This window comes from Ailuropoda melanoleuca, chromosome 5 (genome assembly GCF_002007445.2).
Source record: "Ailuropoda melanoleuca isolate Jingjing chromosome 5, ASM200744v2, whole genome shotgun sequence".
Lineage (NCBI taxonomy): Eukaryota > Metazoa > Chordata > Mammalia > Carnivora > Ursidae > Ailuropoda > Ailuropoda melanoleuca.
In genome coordinates, this window is record NC_048222.1 from 42,156,591 (window position 1) to 42,171,865 (window position 15,275).

General features: G+C 38.1%; 1 protein-coding gene across 5 annotated transcripts in view; it reads left to right on the forward strand.

Moving 5' to 3' along the window:
- The window catches only part of DPP8 (dipeptidyl peptidase 8), a 63,768-nt gene that overhangs the window by 43,093 nt on the left and 5,400 nt on the right, over window positions 1-15,275 (forward strand). For 3 of the 5 annotated variants that reach the window (XM_034660807.1, XM_034660809.1, XM_034660808.1), the window contains 7 exons: window positions 2,154-2,306; window positions 2,998-3,133; window positions 4,844-4,989; window positions 9,878-10,024; window positions 11,272-11,424; window positions 12,683-12,825; window positions 13,704-13,815. In XM_034660807.1, coding sequence (XP_034516698.1) covers window positions 2,154-2,306; window positions 2,998-3,133; window positions 4,844-4,989; window positions 9,878-10,024; window positions 11,272-11,424; window positions 12,683-12,825; window positions 13,704-13,815 — 990 coding nt within the window. Of the gene's footprint in view, window positions 1-2,153; window positions 2,307-2,997; window positions 3,134-4,843; window positions 4,990-9,877; window positions 10,025-10,483; window positions 10,670-11,271; window positions 11,425-12,682; window positions 12,826-13,703; window positions 13,816-15,275 lie in introns of those variants that run through there. The other 2 variants (XR_004625572.1, XM_034660810.1) reach the window with 2 other exon arrangements.

Below are 15,275 nucleotides of genomic sequence, written 5' to 3' on the forward strand. Positions count from 1 at the left end.
TGTGTGATACCTTCAGTTAAGTTGATGTATGCCATCAGGATTTAGGGAAGTCCTTTGATTTCCTCAAATTAATTTGGAGGTTTTTTTTTTTTTTAAGATTCTATTTGTCATCAGAGGAAGAGAAGAGAGTGACAGGGGGAGTGGCAGGCAGAGGGAGGAGAAGAAGCAGGCTTCCTGTTGAGCAAGGAGCCTGATGTGGGGCTTGATCCCAGGACCCTGGGATCATGACCTGAGCCAAAGGCAGCGCTTAACCGACTGAGCCACCCAGGCGCCCCTGATTTGGAGATTTATTAAAGGGTTATGTGTACTGGCTGCTATGGAAGTCACTTAACAGTCCCGAAGGTGGTTAAGGAGAACAAGTGAAGATCCAGGTCTCAGGTTTGGTTTTGTTGGTAAAAACTTTAGGATATCATAGGTAACCATTAAAGTCTGATTTCCACTGAGAGTCTCACATGGCCTTCTGGTTATATATCCAGATATATTTTTTCTGTTTAGGGACCTTGGGTGTCATTGTCATTTGAGAAGAATCTTACCGTGGAATTCTAAGTTCTGATAACAAAAAATTACGCTGTTGTTAAGTTCCTGCTGTGTAATGGTTGGATAATGCTGAGGGAACCCACAGAATTGTATTTACACAGATCTGAATCTTATTTCGGCAACCTAAACGTCTTTCTCTTATTTGCAGTTATGTGCATCAATTTTCTACTTTCTTTATGTCATGCTTACTTAGTAATGTGTTTGTGCCTCTTTTTCTTACTCTTCCATATCCCCTCTATCCTAGCCTTATTTTAAGTTACCTTTGCCTTCTCTGCTTTTGCCAGTGACCTTGTTCCCACCCAAAGATTTTTAATAGCAATAATTGGGTAAAGCTTTGAGACTTTTAAGCCCATGTGCTCCTCACTGTTGGTGAGTGATTCTCAAAGTATGGTCCTTGGACCAGCTGCACAGCCTAAACATCACCTGGGAACATTTTAGAAATATAAATTCTTGGGCCCACACCAGACCTTCTGAATCAGAAATTCTGGTGGTAGAATCCAGCAATCTGTTTAACAAATCCAATCCCTCAAGGTGATTCTGATACTTCTGTTTAATAAAGTAGCTGCACGAAAACAAAGAAAATAATCTTTAAATCAGGGGTGAGAAATTAACCAGTTATTTCTTCAGTTTTGAAAGGCCTGACTCCCAGCTGCTAGGTCAAGAGCAGAACCTATCCTAACCTTCTGTGCAGATTAACACATACCTGTGAAACTTCATGAATGCTGGTTCTGGCATTTCCTCTCACTTGTATCCTTTCTGTATGTGTCATGTGGGCCTACTTAATCTCAACTGTGTTTATTTCTGTACCTGTGTATGCTAAAAAATATTTAATGATGAAGCAGCTTCCTGGAGAAAATGTGGCATTTAAAAATACTTGCTTTTGGAAATGTGTCTATGTTTTCTTTGCTATGTAAAAAAAATTTGAATTTCATTAAACACTGTTTGAATAGGCTGGTAGAAGATTTCTTAAAGGAACAATAAAAGCTATTTATTTAGACTCTTACTGTAATTTGTGAAGAATATTAAATGAATTCAGCTTTGAGTTTACTTATAGTTTTTTTGAGTTCTGAATGAAAACTTAAAAGATCTTATCCATACTTATTTATAAACTATACCAGTATTGAAACTGTAATTGAGTTCAGTTATTTCTCAACCCAAAAGATAAAATACTTTTGCAAGTTTGTACAAAAGACCAAGAAAGTACTGCCTAAGATAATACTGCACTGAGAAATATACAGGATTCTAAAAGTAGACTCTTTGAAGTGTGCATGAATGATTGACCTAAGCTGCAACATAGGTATGTTTTTTCCCTGTAAAGTGTTGTCATTTTAATGAAATAACTTGCATTTTAAGAAAAGCCCATATTTCAACCATATAGGCAACTAACAATAGCATGCAATTCAAGTGTCCTTTTTCCTTGTGGACAAGATCTATTCTTAGATAAAAGTCATAAGCAAAACCAACTCAGGTTTATTACCATTGGTGGCAAAATTTTTTAAGAGGCACAAGTCAAAGGGTAACTCAGATGGTTCTAAATAAAATTGGGAATTGTTTGTTGAATTACTAGCCTGGTCAGGGTCCTGCTAGTGCTGATTTTTCTATTGTTTTTTTGATAGATCCAGGTTGATGAAGTCAGGAAGCTGGTATATTTTGAAGGCACCAAGGACTCTCCTTTGGAACATCACCTATACGTGGTCAGTTATGTAAACCCTGGGGAGGTGACAAGGCTGACTGACCGTGGCTATTCCCACTCTTGCTGCATCAGCCAGGTATTAAGTCCCTGTTGGAAAAGAGTTTCCTATCATATAAAAAACCATCTGCTCATGTAATACTCCTTTAGAGTAATGTGAAAATCAGTGAAATTGTCCTGTGCAAGTCTGATAATCTGAGGAAAAACTGAAGTCCACTCTTTTTTTTTTAAGATTTTATTTATTTATTTATTAAGATTTTATTTATTTATTTGACAGAGATAGAGACAGCCAGCAAGAGAGGGAACACAAGCAGGGGGAGTGGGAGAGGAAGAAGCAGGCTCCTAGTGGAGAACCCTGATGTGGCGCTCGATCCCAGGACCCTGGGATCACGCCCTGAGCCGAAGGCAGACACTTAACAACTGTGCCACCCAGGCGCCCCAAGATTTTATTTATTTATTTGAGAGAGAGCCAGAGAGTGCATACAAGCAGGGAGGAGAGGCAGAAGGAGAGTGAGAAGCAGGCTCTTGGCTGAGCAGGAATCCTGATGTGGGGCTTGATCCCAGGACCCTGAGATCACAACCTGAGCCAAAGGCAGATGCTTAACCAACTGAGCCACTCAGGTGCCACTAAAAAGTCTGCTCTTAACTTCAGCATTGCATATGGACATAAATTGTCAGACCTTACCTTACTCATGCTCCAGCACCGGTACAGATGTAGCACCTTTTTTACTTTTCCATGGGGAAAAAGTAATTGTTTCTCCTTTCTCTAGCATTGTGACTTCTTCATAAGCAAGTATAGTAACCAGAAGAATCCACACTGTGTGTCCCTTTACAAGCTATCAAGTCCTGAAGATGACCCAACTTGCAAAACAAAGGAATTTTGGGCCACCATTTTGGATTCAGCAGGTACTCATTTCCCTGAACCTGATTTTCAGTAGGATTAGTACATAAGTGCACTAAACCTGTTTTGTATGTCCACATTTCTCATTGCTCACCACCACTTGTCCCTGAGCTGCCGAGTTCCTGAATGATCTCACCCTTCTTATTCTATCAACTACCGGATAAGATGGGTTACCTCCCATTCCAGGCAGGAGCAGATCTGGAAGGTCCTTTTGAGGTTTTTTAATTTTATTTTATTTTACTTAAGCAATCTTTACACCCAATGTGGGACTCAAACTCATGACCCCTAGATCAAGAGTTGCACGATCTTCCAACTGAACCAGCCAGATGCCACAGAGGCCTTTTTGAAAATAAGAATAAAATAGTCACAATATCAGCTAGGAAACGATTTGTTCACATGTTTGGGTAATTTCCCAGATAAACAGATGAAGATAATGTGCACAGAATTAGTAAGACTGAGCAGGGAAGCTGCAGCTTTAGGGAATAACCAGCTGGTAGCTTACTTAACTTTTAAAGCACTTACTGTGGCTATCTTAATATAAGATAGAACACTTGTTCTGTATGGGAGTGAAGAGCACTGTGAATTATCTTTTTTAAATGCTTGATTTCTAAAACAAAAAATAGAATAATTTTATGTATCTTTAGTTTCTCCCCAAATCCTTTTTCCTGTTAAGTATTTTCACTCATGAATAGGTGCTAAGGGATTAAGAAATTAGTGCAAAACCACAGGGTAGGTTCTAATGTCCACAAGTAGAGTCTGTAATATGGTGATGATCTCTGTTTGGATTTTTTTTTTTTTAAGATTTTATTTACTTATTCGACACAGGTAGAGACAGCGAGAGAGGGAACACAAGCAGGGGGAGTGGGAGAGGAAGAAGCAGGCTCACAGCAGAGGAGCCTGGTGTGGGGCTCGATCCCATAACTCTGGGATCACGCCCTGAGCTGAAGGCAGAAGCTTAACTGCTGTGCCACCCAGGCACCCCTCTGTTTCGATTTTAACATCATCCAGCGTACACAGACTTAGGATAGGTCTGTATAGCTTTGGTAAACCAAAGACTGATCATGACTTTCATTTTTTCTGGATCCTGGTTAGGCTTATTCTCTAATGATCAGGAACAGATGTTTATTGAGCGCCTGCTGTGAGCAAGTTAAATTAAGTTAGATTTGTGCTTCCAGTTTCTGATCAGGTATATGGCGTACCCATCATTAAGTTACACTAAACCAAGCACGAAGTATTTGTATAGTTCTGCATCTAAATGCCTCCTAGGCTCCAAGGATTATTCAGAATATTATGTATCTACTTTTCAAATAATATGTTCATTAGATTTTCTTTTTCTTTTCTTTTTAAAGATTATATTTATTTATTAGACAGAGAGAGGCACAGTTAGTGAGAGAGGGAACACAGGCAGGGGGAGTGGGAGAGGAAGAAGCAGGCTTCCAGAGGAGGAGCCTGATGTGGGGTTCGGTCCCAGGACTCTGGGATCACGCCCTGAGCCAAAGGCAGATGCTTAACAACTGAGCCACCCAGGCACCCCCTAGATTTTCTTTTTTAAAGATAAATGTTCTTGCGTAATTTCTTGCTTATCACCTGAAAGGGGGATGGTCATTTATTTGTGTCGGGGGTTGTGGATTTATGGTTTCTTTTCCTTGCTCTCAGATTGCAGAGCTCCCATGAAAACTCCTTTTATGTACTTTTTTTTTGTTTTCTCCTCATAGGTCCTCTTCCTGACTACACCCCTCCAGAGATTTTCTCTTTTGAAAGTACTACTGGATTTACATTGTATGGGATGCTGTACAAGCCTCATGACCTACAACCTGGAAAGAAATACCCCACTGTGCTGTTCATATATGGTGGTCCTCAGGTGGGCATTTTAATTCTTTTAATTTAGTTTTATTTTAGCTCCCATATAGTTAACATACAGCATTATATTAGTTTCAGGTGTACAGTATAGTGATTCAGCAATTCTGTATTATCAGTCACCCAATGCTCATCACAACAACTGTGCTCCTTAATCCGCATCACTTATTTCACCCGTCCGCCCACCCACCTCTCAGGTGGGCGTATTTGTATACATACGTGTGTGTGTGTGTGTGTGTGTGTGTTTAGGTGATTTATTTTTTAAATGCCTAGTCAGTTGTTCAAGTTAAGATTTGAGCATTGTTGGGCCTCTGCTGTTATTGACTCTGGCTTATGTCCTAATTCCTATTTAGAAGTTGGGTTTTGTTACATGGCTAATTTATAAATCAGTGTCAATTTCTTAATTCACAGTAGGACTGTAACTGTCATGGGGAATGGAATATTCATGTCAGCAGATAAATATGTTATCTTTTATGTAGAGAAAAAACTTGTTTGGGAAATGAAATTAAATAGTTAACTGTCTTGGTAAATAAAAAGAACCTTCATAGATCTTTTCAGAAGGCTTGGTAGCCTAATGAATTCCCCCTCTACATTCTGAGTCTATAGCTCTCAGACAGACTAGAATACTTTTATCATCTAGTCAAGGCAACTGCTGTACTGCCCTTCAGCATTGTAAGAAGTTTACACCTGGATTTTCCTTTCTCTGAATTAAATATTAGCATGTTAATATTAAGTAAATCCTCTTGACTCTCAGAGTAAAGTATTTGGGGTAGGTGCATTGGTTAATTGGAACTTTTTAAAAAATGTTTATTGATTATATACCTTATTGTTGGGCCCTTGAAGAAATTAGAATATAATTATACTTGTTTTTATAATGTAGCTCTTGATTCCTGTAAATATCCTTTATAATTATATCCAGTTATTCAGTATCTGGAAATGTATCTAGATGCTAAGACATCCAAAAAATAGGGACCCTTGGCTGGCTCAGTCACTAGAGCACTCAACTCTTGATCTCAGGGTCATGAGTTCAAGCCCCACTTTGGGTGTAGAGCTTACTTTAAAAATAGAAAAAAAGAGAAAAAGACATCCAAAAATAAAATAAAAGCAAAATAACTGCATAAGCCACAACATCTCAGCAGTGGCAATCATATATCAAGTTAAATCACTTTGCCATTGTTAAGTGTGTTTTACAAACAAAACATGATTCACATTTGTATTATACTCATCTATACATAAATGATAAAATTATAAACAGTTAAATTAGCCTTCTGTTAAAAACTTGAAGCCAAATTTTTTAAACTTTAAAAGTCTTGGCGCCTAGGTGGCTCAGTTGGTTAAGTATCTGACTCTTGGTTTTGGCTCAGGTCGTGATCTCAGGTTGGTGAAATCAAGCCCTAGCCCTGTGTCCAGTTCCCTGCATAGCAGGGAGTCTGCTTCTCTTCCGCTGCCCACGTGCTCTCTCTGTCTCTCTCAAATAAATAAATCCTTAAAAAATAAAGGCTTAATACAAAGAAATTCAAGAGAGAAATTACAAGACACTCTCAGAAGCTTTACGTGTTTTAGTGTATTATTTTGATATTAAGGCTAAGTAAGAAGGATGCTTCTCCTTTGCAGTGAAGAAATGATAGATGAGATATGTGACAAACACACTATAAAGATTAACTGCTTCTGTAGATCTTTAAAACTAGGGGACTCCTTTATATTACTCCTTATTACTAATTATGTTTTAAAAGCCACAGGGGGCACCTGGGTGGCTCAGTCAGTTAAGCGTCCATCTTCAGCTCAGGTCATGGTCCTGGGGTCCTGGGATTGAGCCCCGCATCAGGATTCCTGCTGGACGGGAAGTCTGCTTCTCCCTCTGCCTCTGCCTCTTCCTCTGCTTGTGCTTATTTCTCTCTCTTTCAAATAAAAAATAATAAATAAATAAAAATAAGTTTTTTATTAAATCTTATTATCAGTCCAAACTGTGTTCTTTCTTGGTGTATATTCAGGTCAAAGTGGGAATCTGTTGATTGGCAACAGTGTCACAATTTGTAACACGAAGTGAATTACTTAGTCGCTAAATGCAGCAGTGTCTATAGTTGGACAAAAATGAAATCCAAGAAAAGCTATAAATAGGCTTAGTTCTTTAAACTCTTTATTGATAACACCTGTATGCTTTAAAATGTTTTTTTTTTTTTTTAACAAATCCTTGTGATGTTTCCTATGTGCCAGATACTTTTATAAATATAAATGTACAAGAAAGCAGGCTAAGTGATAGCAGGACACACAGGTTTTAAAGAACTGATGCTGGAGACTTCTGAATTCACAATGCCAAAGGGCATTATGTTTAAGTACGTTCCTCCAGAAGTAGCAGGCCTCCAGCTGCAAAGGCACAAACACCGGCTCTTGGGGGAAATGTTCACATCAGGCAATTGAGGCCATTTTTAAGTGTGTGACAACAGGCAAAGAAATGAAGTGGCTTTCTTTTTTTTTTTTCCTTAAAGATTTATTTATTTATTTGAGAGAGAGTGAGTATGAGCACTGGGGGGGGTGCGGGGCAGAGGGAGAGGGGGAGAGAGTCCTCAAGCAGACTACCTTCTAAGCACAGAGCCAGACATAGGGCTTGGTCCCAGGACCCCAAGACCAGGACCCAAGCAGAAACCAAGAGTCGGACGCCCATCCTCCTGTGCCACCCAGCCACCCGGAAGTAGTTTTCTTTAAATCCTCATTTTTGTGTTTTGTGCCTAGTACTTCTTTTTTCAGCTCCCTCCTTTTTTTGCCCCTCTTCCCAAGAGAGAAAGGGAAAACACTCTTAACTATAATGAAATTAAAACAAAAAATAATTTTTTAAAAAAGAAAGGGAAAACATTATTCTCCTATCTCCATTTTTCATTCATTCATTCAGCAAATAGTCATTGAGTTCCTGTTATGTACTAGGTACCATTCTAGGCGGTGAGGATACCATAGTGAACATATCAGACTAATGTCCCACCCTCATGGAGCTTAATGAGGAAAATAATAAATGGCTAGACATGTAAATGATATAACTTAATATAATGGAAGTGCAATGAATAATTATTGGGAAAGAGGATGGCAAAGAGACTAAAATGGGAGTTCTGATAGAAAGTTCAGGGAAGGTCTCTGAGGGTACCTAAGGTGAGAAGGAGTGAACTACCTTAAAGATCTGAGGGAAGAGCATTCCAGACAGAGGGAACAGTAAATATCAAGGTCCTAGGGGTTAGAATCAAGTTGGTATAGTAGATAATAAGGTTAGAGCATAGTGTACAAGTAGGGATTTGGTATGAGATGAAGCCACAGAAATAGCCAAGGGCCAGATAATATAAGGCCTTAAAAGGCAATGTTAAGGATCTTAGAGTAAGGTCTAAACTCTTTACCATTGGAGGGAGCTAAGCTATAAAGTCTTATGTAATTTACATTTTAAAATCATCCCTCAGCTACCGTGTGAATAGACTGTAGGAGGACAAGAGTAGAAACAGGAAGAACAGTTAGGCAGTTGTTTTAAAGGTACTGAATGTCCAGAAATTCGAAGAGAAAAGATTCTCTACACACAGCACACACACACCCCAGTCTATCCTAATAAATGCTCAGTATGTATTTATTGCGTGAAGATGGTGTTGATTCTTAACTTTAAGTGGCTGATTTGGTTTTCCTGTTGGTTTTGGCCAGAAAAAACTTTTCATTTTTAGGGCCCCTGGGTGGCTCAGTCTGTGAAGCGTCGCAGTCTTGGTTTTGGCTCAGGTCATGATCTCGCAGTTGTGAGATTGAGCCCTGCTTGTGAGATGGAGCCCTGCGTAGATCTCCATGCTCAGTGGGGAGTCTGCTTGGGATTCTCTTTCCCTCTCTTCCTCTCCCCCTCCCCCCCCCAATCGCACACATGCTCGCTCTCTCTAAATACATAAATCTTAAAAATAAATAAATAAATAAACTTCTTTCATTTTTGCCAGAACCCTTTTTTGTCATTGTTTAATGTCTATCTGAGTGTGTACTAAACCCGGAAATTCTCTAAGTTTCTCTCTACTAATTAACGTCCTCTTTTTGGGGCACCTGGCTGGCTCAGTCAAAGAGCATGTGACTCTTGATCTCAGGGTCGTGAGTTCAAGCTCCACGTTGGATGTAGAGATTACTTAAATAAATGAAAAAATTTTTTAAAAATGAAGTCCTCTTTTCACTAGTTTATTTCTGTTGAGGCGCTAAACTACATTTAGTTCTCAGTCATTTTGAAGTATGATGGCATGATAAATGATTGAAGAATTATCCTACCTTTTGCACTGATTTGTGTAACAGGAAAAAGGAGGCTGGACTGGTCACAGTGTTTCATTAAAATACTAAGTTTTCTGCAGCTGGTCAGAGACAACCCCAGAAGAGATGGGTAGGGAAGAAAAATGATCATACTTATCCTTGTCTCTGTCATTTGAATGACACAGTTCTTCAGGGTAGCGGTAACGATTTTAGTAACTTTAGTAACTTTTTCTATGGAGTAGGTTAAATCTCTTGTCTCGTATGTAATGAATATCTTTAAAGTCTATAGTTGCCCTGTAATTGCTCTGAACCTTGAATGTGAAGTTAGAAAAAGAAACAACATAAACATGAGAAATTTAAGTTAATTTAAAAATAAGTCAGGGATGGGGGAAACGGGGAGTTGCTAATCACTGAGCACAAAGTCTCAATTATGCAAGATGAATAAGTTCTAGAGATCTGTACAACACTATCCTATAGTTAATGATACTGTATTGTACATTTAAAATTTCATTAAGAGGGTACATCTTGTGGTAAGTGTTCTTGCCACAAGAAAATAAAGCTTCATTTTAAAAGCAGAATAATGCAAAAAATTCAAGCTTTCTGCTTTTCACCATATAATAAATTTCACTAAAGTTGTATTTCTTTCTTAGGTGCAGTTGGTGAATAATCGGTTTAAAGGAGTCAAGTATTTCCGCTTGAATACCCTAGCCTCTCTGGGTTATGTGGTTGTAGTGATAGACAACAGGGGATCCTGTCACCGAGGGCTTAAATTTGAAGGCGCTTTTAAATACAAAATGGTGTGTGAGCATACAAACATTTTTCTTTTAAAGATATTTACATTTACTGGTTCATTGTTTGGTGTGAAATCTCAGAGAGCAAGTTGGGGGAAAGGGCTGTGAGTGAGTGGGAGAGAAGGGAGGCGGGTGGGGGGAGAGAGTGTGTGTGTGTGTGTGTGTGTCTATGTCTGTGTTAGAGTTCAGGGGTGGGAGGGAAGATGAAACTTGCTGTTCACTAGGCTAGCTCACGTCTACCTGTCTACCTGTAAATAACTTCGGGGAGCTGAGATAGAACCATTTTTACACAGAAATACCCTCTCTTTCTATGTTGTATATCCAGCTTAGCCAGAAAGTAGCACCGTAGTTTTTCAGCATCCTGTGCCCTATTGAGAGGAATAATTGAGATTTGTTCTGTCCTCTGTGAAGAGAGAAACCAACTGGTTAGTGCCTTCCTTGTGACAAGCCTCTTTCTCTCTACAGGAAGCTTTAAATGCTACCTTTTAGAGATGCCCCATGTCCTTTCTGCTGCTTTGGGAAATGATGAGAATCCGATGTTCCTTTTACACAGTAAGGCAGTTACTGTGTTTGCCAGTGTATTGGACATGCTGAGTAAGACATGGGATTTTCTCCCACAGCCAGTTCTTTGAACTTATGTTGTATTCTCATGTAAGTTTTTTTGTTTTTATTTTTGTTTTTGGCTCAGTGAAGTGAGATTGTGTGCACTGGCAGGCCTAGTAATACAGACAGGGTGGTGGTGGTAGGAGTTAGGACTTAATAGGACCTTAAAGAAATAGCATGTATTCAGTTCCTAGAAGTAGATGGTGGGGAAGTAGGAGGATATGACCTCAGGAGTGATTCCTTCTGCTTTACTGCATTAAGTTTTAAAAAGAAGTAAAACTAGTCAACCACTTAAGGAGGCTAATTTTTTTGTTTTTGGGTATAGGAAGGCTTGTTACAAGGAAGATGCTGACCTCTTAGCAGACAACAGAACAAATGGAAAGGGGAAATACCCATATAGGAAGGAACAGTTTGGGTCTCAGTAGGAAAGAACTTTGTGACTAAGGGGTAACTAAACTCTAGGACTGGCTAGCAACAGAAGCTATCTCTAAATAGAGCTAAAAAAATTTTTTTCTGGCAACAGAATCTCAATTGATAATTCTAAAAAAACTACAGGTATTTTTAGTAAAAACCATTTATCAGCTTTAGAAACACTGCTAATGAGACTTCTATTCATCAGAATCAGTGAAATGTTCTCCCTTTTTTGACAGGGCCAAATAGAAATTGACGATCAGGTGGAAGGACTCCAATATCTAGCTTCTCAATATGATTTCATTGACTTAGATCGTGTGGGCATCCATGGCTGGTCCTATGGAGGATACCTCTCCCTGATGGCATTAATGCAGAGATCGGATATCTTCAGGGTATGTGACTTCCTATTTCTTTTTGCAGTAGGGGTAGAATTTTCTATAAATTGAGGATACGAGAAAATGCCTATTTTCTAAAGGTTTACAGAGTTGGCAATATTATGGAATGTTAGGATTTGTGTATCTAACAGTCATGTGAGGTAGTAGATGTATCTTCTCAACTTGTAATAGCCGTGTGAGATATATATTTACATATCTATATATACATATTAAAAACACTTGTCAACTTGATGACCAGTTGTTGGCTATTTATAGACATGCCAAAGATTATGGGAGATAGTCACGATTAGTAAAACACACACACACACACGTATTGGATTGTAAATACTTATTTAATTGCTGGACTGCAAGCTCTGAGGGCAGGGACTTCCCTTCACATCACTGTATCCTCGGTAGCCAAGCACAATGCGTGGCACATAGTAGGTCCTAAGTAGATCTTTATGGAATGAAACGTAGTAAATATATAAATGATGGTTACAATTTTATAAACAACTTCCTGGAAAAATATGCTAGAAGGAAATATATAAAGATGTTAAAAGTTGTTAAGAGAATGGCAGTTATGAAGTGTTTTTCTTTTTTACTATTTCAATAACATGATTTTATCTTACAGTAAAAAATAATTTTAAGAATTAAAATGATAGGGCTTTTGTTCTTGCATGTATATTCAGATAATCTTTATAATAACCACAAAATAAACTCTGAAAACTGCCATAATTTTCCCAGGCTTGCAGCTGTCAAGAAAGAAATTAGAATATTTAAATATAAAACTGTGTGTGGGAGCCTTAAAATGAGGAAAGTGTTTAGTGCTTAAATATATTTCATTCATTGTTAAAAATTCTGTACTGCCAGCAGAGGCTAAAAAAGAAAAAAGAAATGACTACTTTTCTTATATAAAGCTGACACTTGTCACACTTTTTTTCCCTAGTAACAGGAATGAGTTTACACTGAGGCATTCATATGTTCTAGTTCAGTCTCCCCTTTTAACAAAGGGGCCCGTGTGTATATTTCAACTAGCCCAGGTTAAGGGTTTGGTATGTGGCAGGCCTGTGGAACATGAAGCTAACTGACTCACACAGTATCAAATTCTTGACCTTGGCTCTCCACGTTGATTTTCTGAGTTGCCTGAGACCATGTATGCCCCAGTTGTGGGGCTAAAGCCTAAGGATAATTTAGCCTATAAATTTGCAATTACACATTCTCATTGCTAGCCATTTTTTTTTGGACCACACTTCACTGTTACTATTGTCTTCTGTAGGTTGCTATTGCTGGGGCCCCGGTCACTCTGTGGATCTTCTATGATACAGGCTACACAGAACGTTATATGGGCCACCCTGACCAGAATGAACAGGGCTATTACTTAGGATCTGTGGCCATGCAAGCAGAAAAGTTTCCCTCTGAGTAAGTTCAAGCTTTAAAATTAAGATTATAGGGGCGCCTGGGTGGCACAGCGGTTAAGCGTCTGCCTTCGGCTCAGGGCATGATCTCGGCATTATGGGATCGAGCCCCACATCAGGCTCTTCCGCTATGAGCCTGCTTCTTCCTCTCCCACTCCCCCTGCTTGTGTTCCCTCTCTCGCTGGCTGTCTCTATCTCTGTCGAATAAATAAATAAAATCTTTAAAAAATAATAATAAAATAAAATTAAGATTATAAATTTAAAGTTGTAGTGTAAAAATTTGTCTTTAATAACAATGAAAACTACAAATACTGCAAAACCAAGACTAATATTTTATAGACTACTCAAATGGCATGGCTATTTCTCAAAGCTGAATTACAGGCCAGTTCATATAACCAGGTTTTTTTTACAAGTTATATTTGAAGCAATTACTGCTAAGAAGTTTAAGTATATAACTCTTTCAAGGTGGAAAAAATTCTGTTTCTGCTTAAATATATTCTATAGACAATGTTTATGACTTTTCTTTCCCTAGGGACATGTTATGATTATTGATATATGCTAGTATCTTCATAAGAAATTGAACACATAATTTTTCATTACATGTAGTATGTGGTTACTATATTATAAATTTATTATTGAAAATGTTGAATTCTTATTTTAATATTATGGTATAAGGAAGTTAACTTTATTGTTAACATTAAATATATATTACTATATAGTTATATATGTTTTTATATAATTTATATTGTATATTACATAACTATAGATAGTTGTACATATTACATAATTATATTAACTAATAGTTCATTGTGATCAAAGGAGTTAAGTGGTTTTCCCAAGTACTCTATTTTGCCTAATCTTGTGTTAATTCCACTTCTCTAGACCAAATCGTTTACTACTTCTACATGGATTCTTGGATGAGAATGTCCATTTTGCACACACCAGTATATTACTGAGTTTTTTAGTGAGGGCTGGAAAGCCATATGATTTACAGGTGAGTTCTTCATTTTCTGATTGAATTAAGTAATAATTAGTGATTACTTTGAAATACAATAAACTATGGAGTAAGGCTGAATTTTCAGCTGTGGCCACTCCCTGCTTATGAGATCTAAAGTCATAGGCATAGTTAGTAGGGCCTCTAGTTGGGTAAAAATTAAGATTCTATTGAAGCTGGGCTAAGAACTGGCCTATTGGATTATATGACTTGTGTATCTGTAACTGCTTTTAGTTTGTAATCATGGAGACAATGACAGGAGTCCATTCAGTATCCTTCTTTGCTTTTCTTTACGTGGTCTTTTAATTTTATTTTATATTGACATTGAAATAGAAAGCCACAATTTAACCATCTCCATTGCTCCATTACTCAAAAAAAGGGTTTTAAAAGATAACCTATTTGTTTCTTCCTCGTTTGTACTTGTTTCACAGATTATGTGCTCATAAGAAATGAAAAATATTACTTTTTCCTCTTTTACATTTCAATTGACATTTCTGTAGATAAACTATGACCTATTTGTCTTTTCAAGCATTTTGGCCTCAGGACCCCTATGCACACCAACGAGCTTTCGTCTGTGTGGGTTGTGTCTGTCAGTATTTCTCATAGAAGATATTAAAACTTAGAAAAATTGTGTTTTTTTAAGTTTATTTATTTATTTAAGCAACCTCTGTACCCAGTGTGGAACTCGAACTCATGACCCTGAGATCAAAAGCTGCATGCTCTTCCAACTGAGCCAGATAGGCACCCCCAAAACTAAGAAAAATTTAAAATATTAAAAAAATAATAAATAATAAACTATTACACGTTAACACACGAATCACAGTTTTTGTGGGGGAGAAAAACTGTTTTCCAAAACAAAAAAAAATAGAGAAATACCATTATTTTTACATTTTTGTAAAATTCCTTTAATGTCTGGCTTAAGGAAGACACCTAGATTCTCATATCTGCTTCCACATGCAATCTGTCGGGAAGTGTTGTTTGGGCTAAAGTATACAGTAGTTTCCCATTATGTGCAGTTTTGCTTTCTGAGGTTTCAGTTAACCCTCAGTCAACTGAGGTCCAGAAGCAGATGATCGCTGGGGCGCCTGGGTGGCTCAGTCTGTTAAGCGTCAGACTCTTGATTTCTCCTTAGGTCATGGTCTCAGGGTTGTGAGATGGAGCCCCATCTTGGGCTCCATGCTGGACGTGGAGCTTGCTTAGGATTCTCATCCTCCCTCTCCCTCCCACCCCACACTCTCTCTCTCTCTCTCTCTCTCAAAATAAAAAGACGACGGAGATGACCCTCTTCCTGACATAGTGTCAGGTCGCTAGTGGCGTAACGCTGTATCACAGTGCCTGTGTCACTCAGTTTACTTCATCTCATCACCTAAGCACTTTATCATCTCACATCATCACAGGATGTGTGAGCATATTACAAGATAATTTTAAGAGAGAGAGACCACATTCAGGTAACTTTTATT